General features: G+C 41.2%; 1 protein-coding gene across 1 annotated transcript; it reads right to left on the reverse strand.

Annotated features, from left to right (window-relative positions):
- Nucleotides 1-5395: 5395 nt before the first annotated feature.
- Tdpoz2l1 (TD and POZ domain containing 2 like 1) lies at nt 5396-6538 on the reverse strand. Its single transcript, NM_001402580.1, has one exon. The coding sequence runs from the start codon at nt 6515-6517 to the stop codon at nt 5423-5425; it is 1095 nt and encodes a 364-aa protein (NP_001389509.1). The 5' UTR covers nt 6518-6538; the 3' UTR covers nt 5396-5422.
- Nucleotides 6539-7671: the final 1133 nt, after the last annotated feature.

Genomic DNA, 7671 nt, shown 5'->3' on the forward strand with positions numbered 1-7671 from the left:
GTCTTAATTAGAAAAATAAGGCAACTGGCAATTAAGATGGAAAATACAGTAAAGTTGAAAGAATTTTTATTTGCAAATAGATACTACACATGAACTAGGTGGAAAACTTTACATGTCAGTTAATACATGTAATTTAGGTCACCTGTTCTGCTCAGTGAAATACAAACAGGTTTCTCCAAAGAAAGTCAGTTAGGCTCTGCTTCAGGCCAGTTGAATCCTAGTTCCAAGACATCAGACAAGAATAAAACATCCACAGGATAGATGTCAGGTAGAATGTCCAAGACCCTAGTGTTGCCCTTTCCCTACACACTATTTTGAAATATTACAGCTGTATGAAATGCATAGTCACAATGCTGCCTTGCCACAGATTCACTGTAAATATTCCAGCAAAACTCTAATCTAAACAGAAGTCATTGTTAAAAACACTGGTTGTAGCTGTTAGCAGCCAGGTATAGGTCATAGCTGTCAAGCTCCTAAAATATCTTTCAGCGTTTAAGTGAGGGCTCCAAGAAAAAATAATGCATAGAAGCCAGGGAGCCAAATGCTTCCTCCACCAAGTGGGGATGTGACTCCACCATTGACTTCCACTCCAAAGTCTCAGAGACTTCAGAAGCATGAAGTATAATGAAATCCATGACCCTAGTCTTCAGGAGCTCTGTGCTATGGAGGTCAGCCATCAGAGTTGGTACAGCAGTCTTCACAGAGAGGTTCCTGCACAGGGAATCCTCACACATGACCTTCAAGTCCTGCAGGTCATACATGTCAGCAGCTGCCAACAACTCAGTGGCCATTGAGTGGCTGTGGAGGTGTGGTGCCTTCCCTGTGTAAATGAAGGCCATCATTTCCTTAAAGACCTGCAGGTGAATGTCATGGATCTCAATTCGGTTTGTTAGGCTCTCCAGCATTTCATGTTCAAACATGGCTCTGAAAACTGGAGAGCGAGCTGCTAGAATGGCCTTGTGAGCTCTGAATTCCTGTCCAGCTACCACCAGGCTGCAGTCTGTGAAGAGGGAATTTTCCCACAGCTCCCCTACATCATCAGCCAACATCTGCCTTGGATCCTTGTTTGCAGGTGTCATGTTATGTCCAGGTCTGCGGTCTAACTTCTTGAGTTCTTTTTATATTTTGGATATAAGCCCTTTATCAGTTGTAGAATTGCTCGAGCTTACCTCCGATATCTTTGCCTATTGTGGTCTAGGGGAGCATGATTCTGGGCCAACGCACCAAAATATTGTAAGACCCTATAGTGGCCTTACCCCAGGAGTGCCACCCACAGAGCACAGATTGACTAAGGGACCAGTGCAATAGCCTAAGGGTATAAGGTTTTAATCCACATATGTGGGGTTGCTCATCCACATAGGGAGAGGCAACCCAAACCCAAAAAGCACACAACTTTTATTCATTACAGAGGGCAGACTTCAGCAACAGTGTTAGCTGGCTTATTCCCATTGGTGGTACACAGGACAAAGGATCTTGTCAGGTATTGGCTGGCCTGCTCAATGGGCAGTTCTTGCCTCAATTAGATATTTTCCTCATCCAGTGCTACAACTGGCCTTGGTGAATCACTGGGAAAGGGTTAAGTTGGCATGTCCCTTGCGGGGGGAGGTGAACTGGGTGGTCGGGCAGGGTCAGGATGACATCCTGTGGTCGTTCTCCGAATTTACCACAGGGAGGGGTAAGGGGTCTCTTTGAGAACATTTGTTTTTGTTTTGTCCTAATTAGCTTGGCCTTGGTCTGTAAGGCCTGGTCATTCTTGACTCAATACCTTGATCACCAAAACTACATCATATCACTTGGCATTCTGACATCAGATGTATCTCTCAGAAAGGTCACAAGTTTGTCATAGGCATCCTGACCACCAGATTTATTTCTCAAATCCTTGTTTTTACAGCTTTGTTTCTCATAACTCTGAAACTATGAAACTTTATTTCATCAGCATCAATTCTCTTCTTCTCCTCTTAAATATAAAGCCAGAGACACATGGCTAAAGCTGCTGAGTTCTGCTTGCAGGAACTGGAACATGGACCCTTTACTCTATTATACTATCACTAGCTTCCACTTTTCTAACTCCTTCACTGTCTAAACTTGGCTGTTCTAGATATTGCTGTGTAGATGACCATGAATTTAGACATCTACATGCCACTCTCCTGGGATTAAAAGTGTGTACCACCACACCTGTATTTAAGCTTGGCCTCACCTAGAACTTGCTCTGCTCTAGTCTGGCCTTGAAATCAGAGCTCTGCTTGTCTTTGCCTACTAGGATTAAAGGTTTGTAGTAGGTTGCCTGGTGCTAACTTAGTTGGGTGGGATCTTGCTCCAATGTCATTACTTCCTTAATTAAACTTAATATCCTTGAACACAGGATTCAGCTCCATTTCACTTCCTGGTGTCCCTTTAGTACTCGAATCACATGATTTGTGTCCTCATTTTTCAACTTCCTTTTCTCATTAAAATGCTCTTCATAAGAGTGAATTTTAGTAACCTTACAAGAGAAGTTACACTAGGCTGTTTTGAGTCTTTCTTTTTCAAGGAAATTAATCTAAATCTCTTCACCTTAACCTCAGGCAGACACTTCAGACAAGGGCAAAAAGTGGCCACATTCTTCAGCAAAATACCACACAAGCAGCCTTTATAGCAGATACAGAAATTCTCCTCTAAAACCTCTTGGGCCAGGCCTGCACAATTCAAATTACTCTCAGTAACAAAATCTTCCCCATTTCTACCAAGATGGTCCATTAAGCTCCATTTAAAACATTATATGGCTTTCCAAATCCAAAGTCTCCACACCTATATTCCCACTAACAAAAGCTTGGTCAGGTCTATCACAATACCCAGCTCCTGGTACCAACCTCTGTCCTAGTTAGGGTCATATTGCTGTAAACAGACACCATGACGAATGTAAGCTTTATAAATGACAACAATTATTTGGAGCTGGCTAACAGTTTCCAAGGTTCAGTCCATTATCATCAATGAGGGAGCATGGCAGCATCACAATATCCAGGCAGGCATGGTGCAGTAGGAGCTGAGTTCTACATCTTTACCCAAAGGAAGCCAGGAACACACTCAGTATCCTCAGGTAACTAGTAGGAGGTCATCTAAGCCCAGCCCGACGATGACACACTTCCTCCAACAAGGTCATGCCTTCTAATAGTGAGAGTCCCTGAGCCAAGTATATGCAAATCATCACAAATGGAAATATTTTATCCAGCACTTTCACACCCTCTGGGTCAAAATGGAACTGTGCTTCTCTTTGGTGAAGAAATGTTTTCCATCTGGGAGTATGGGCATTCAAAAATAACCATGAATGAATCCGATTTATTACAAAATCAAACTTTCTTTGCCTAGACCTGGATAGGTCGTGGTGGCTGTTCCCCCTGTACCCATATTTTTTTTTACTTGAAATTGGTCCCACTGCTTGTTAAAAGACAGAATTTTGTGCCCTGTGCCCACCAAAAACTATCTGGCTTTCCCCTCCTTCTTTAAGTTTACCCAGGGCATGGAATGGAGCTGAGCCACAAGGCTCTCAGTCATATCGTTCTTGTTATATAAAGTTATAGGACGTTGCTTATCAGCAAAACAATCCAGGCACTGAAGTTCCTGACAGATATCAGGGTCTGTTTGTTGAAAAAAAAAAGCCAAGCTTCCCACTGACAATTTTCTCTCATTTCTGGGTCTGAGAGAATGTAAATCTTATGGGATTCAAACAATTCTTTTTAAATATTCTGTAGAGTTCTCATTATTTCACCTGGTTACCATAGGCAAATTTATAGGCCAACTTGATTGAAGCTTCCCTGAGGCTCATCAAACAGAATCTGGTAGTAGACACATATACTCTCCCTACCTTCAACAGCCTTAAAATCCCAGTTGGGTATGGTCAAAGTTAAGGCTGTATCAAGATTTGCCTGGACTTGTGTGGGCAGACCATTTACCTCTGGAACCAATTTCCAAGCTTCTCCAACAATTCTCTCACTTTCTTCAGCTGTGAAAATAACCTGGAACTGTTGTTGACAGTCATCCCAGGTGGGTTTATGAGTCAACCTGATTGAATCTAAAAGACCTAGGGGATCTGAGGGTCTTTTTGAAAATGGAGGGAGGGGGACTACAACTTCCAATTATAAAGGTCATTACTGGTCAATGGTACATAGGACACAAACTGTCTCCCCTGTACTTCTGGGTGTTCAGAAGACTAGAGGAGTAAGGTCATAGTAGAGTAAATCTCTCTGGGCAGTATCGCTTGAATGTGTGTTGAACTCATATTAGGTAAGGACACTAATACCCATCAAATTAAAAATGCCTAAGCTGCCATTTCAGTTCTCAACTATGTGTGCACCAAATCAAAGGCATCAAAGTATAGCAGCAGCTGCCTGGGACCATAATTTTCACCTGTTAATCTAAGAGGTGTTATGGCATATATTCCTCAAATCATTTCACAAAATAAAAAAAGAAGGAATATTTCCCACTCTATTTTATGAGAGACTACAGTTACACTGATATCTAAAACACAAATCAATTTAACTTATGGACTCATGCAAACATAATCATTAAATAATTACAAGAACACATTAAAAAATATCATTAACAAAACCAAAGTAGGGTTTGCCTCAAGGTGAGTAAGGGTGGTTCAATATACAAAAATCAATAAAATTCAATTGACCACATAAACTAACTGAAAGAATAAAAGCAAAAAAAAAAAAAGGAAAAAAGAAAAAGCAAAAAACATGATCATTAAACTGGATCAGGACATGGACTTTAAGAAGCAATCCCTTAATGATAAAAGTTCTCCAGAGATGGTCATAGAGATTATGTGACTAAATATAATAATGGTAATATAGAAGAATCCCGTATCAAGATCAACTTAAATGGGGAGAAATTCAAAGCCAGTATACAAAAGCAAAGGTAAGTCAAGGTTTCTCATTCTCTTAAGTAGACTCAATACAAGAATTGAAGTCTTAATTAGAACAATAAGGCAACTGGCAATTAAGAGGACAAATACAGTAAAGTTGAAAGTATTTTTATTTGCAGATAGATAATACACATGAATTAGGTGGAAAACTTTACATGTCAGTTAATGCATACAAGTTAGGTCACCTATTCTGTTCATTCCAGTGCAAACAGGTTTCTCCAAAGGAAGTCAGTTAGTCTCTGCTTCAGGCCAGTTGAATCCCAGTTCCAAGACATCAGGCAAGAATAAGACAACATCAACAGGATAGATGTCAGGTAGAATGTCCAAGACCCTAGTGAGGACCTTTCCCTACACACCATTTTGAAATATTACAGCTGTATGAAATCCATAGCCACCATGCTACCTTGCCCCAGATTCACTGTAAATGTTCCAGCAAAACTATAATTTAAACAGAAGTCATTGTTAAAAACACTAGTTGTAGCTGTTAGAAGCCAGGTGTAGGTCATAGCTGCCAAGCTCCTAAAATACCTTTTGGCGTTTGAGTGAAGGCTCCAAGGAAGAACACTGTATAGAAGCCAGGGAGAGAAATGCTTCCTCTGCCAAGTGGGGATGTGACTCCACCATTGACTTCCACTCCAAAGTCTCAGAGACTTCAGAAGCATGAAGTATAATGAAATCCATGACCCTAGTCTTCAGGAGCTCTGTGCTGTGGAGATCAGCCAGGATCAGAGTTGGTACAGCAGTCTTCACAGAGAGGTTCCTGCACAGGGAATCCTCACACATGACCTTCAAGTCCTGCAGGTCATACATGTCAGCAGCTGCCAACAACTCAGTGGCCATTGAGTGGCTGTGGAGGTGTGGTGCCTTCCCTGTGTAAATGAAGGCCATCATTTCCTTAAAGACTTGCAGGTGAATGTCATGGATCTCAATTCGGTTTGTTAGGCTCTCCAGCATTTCATGTTCAAACATGGCTCTGAAAACTGGAGAGCGAGCTGCTAGAATGGCCTTGTGAGCTCTGAATTCCTGTCCAGCTACCACCAGGCTGCAGTCTGTGAAGAGGGAATTTTCCCACAGCTCTCCTATGTCATCAGCCAACTCCTGCCTTGGATCCTTGTTTGTAGGTGTCATGTTATGTCCAGGCGTGCTAAAGGAGGGTCCTACTACGGACACCTTACAACACAGGATGAGCTGGTCTTCAGGGAGAAGCCCATGCCTACGGGAGAGGAGGAATTCTCGAAGGATGAACTTTCTCAATCCCCATTGATGTTTTGGACTAAAGCTTAAAATATTTGGGATCTCTTTGATTTGATGTTTCTCTCCTTGGGCATTTATGATCCAGAACTGCACCTTTGCCAAAACTGGGCTCTTTGGACAACTGTGTAAACCCAGGGAAACAGAGAGGTAATCTTTGCTTTCTTCATCAACACCATTTGGGAATATTCTCAAACACCATTGTACTTCTTCATTGCCCTCTAATGAGAACACTGGGCTTGTAATATTTTCCCGAATTCCATCCATGCAAAATGAAAAGTTGCTAATGGTCCACTTGTAGCAGAATCTCTGAACACTGATATGTGTGTAGCCACTGATCTTGGCTTCCAGGTCCCCTGACATGTCTTCCAGAGGTAGTTTGGATGTTAAAGTTGATCTGAAAGAAAGTAATAGAATTTACTCTTTCCTCTGTAAGATACAATTATAGATATAATTTAGATAGATTTAGATAGATAGATTTAGAATTTATTTTCATTTTCTGCTAAATTTCCCCTTTTATATACTTGGAAATGTCTATTTCTATGTAGGTTCTGTAGGTTTTCATATTTGTTCTACCAAAGATAAAACAGACCACTATGACTGTTAAATCAATCTCTCTCTCTCTCTCTCTCTCTCTCTCTCTCTCTCTCTCCCTTGCCCTTGCCCTCTCCCTTCCCCCCTCTGTCTCTCTGTCTCTCCTTGTTTGTTTGTGTCTGTATGTCTCTGTCTTTCAGTGTTCGTGTCTCTCTCAGTCTCCACTAACCCCACCCAAACCTACTGTGGTTCTGTATATCTCTGTGTATGTTTATTGAATCTTAGGTCAATGTTAACTTGTTTTGACTATTGTATCCAACTTTGGAACTGTTTGGAAATGTGTAAACACTATCATTTCAACTGTGTTGTACTAATCAGGGTCCTCTACTAAACATAAGGGATAAATTTCTCTATATAAATAGAAAGTGGTTGTATGAGAAAAATCTGTAGGCAGAAGTCAAACTGATATAAAATTGGCTAATGTCAATACTTACTTATTCCACAAGGTTTGAAGTCTCAGGTCCTCTTCAGAATTAAAAAGAATCCTGCAGAAGTAGGTTCAGATGCCAGTGAAGAAATGAGCTTGCTAGTAAAATGAGAGCAAGCAGGCAGACTCACAGCTTCCTCCTTCTATGTACTTTTATAGGCCTGCAATAGAAGTAGGGCCCAGTTAATGGTGTATCTTCTAGACTCAGATTAAAGGTGTGTTTTTCTACCAAAAGAGTCTGTAGATGAGCTGGATCTATCTACTTCAACTTAAGCCAAAAACTGTTAAAAGGCATCCCCTCCAGCTTTATAGGTTACTTAAGTCCACAGTAGTCTAAACAGGAAGACATTTGGTACTCCTTCACCACCAAAATGATGTTTCATGACTGTGGTGCATTGGGGTGGTGAGAGGGGTGGGGGTGCCTGAGCTAGAAAAGAAAATAAAGACCCTGCTATGAGTTTTGTCAGATAGGCTCCTATTTATTTATTTGGGGGAA

The sequence above is a fragment of the Rattus norvegicus genome, chromosome 2 (assembly GCF_036323735.1).
Source record: "Rattus norvegicus strain BN/NHsdMcwi chromosome 2, GRCr8, whole genome shotgun sequence".
In the NCBI taxonomy this organism is placed as follows: domain Eukaryota; kingdom Metazoa; phylum Chordata; class Mammalia; order Rodentia; family Muridae; genus Rattus; species Rattus norvegicus.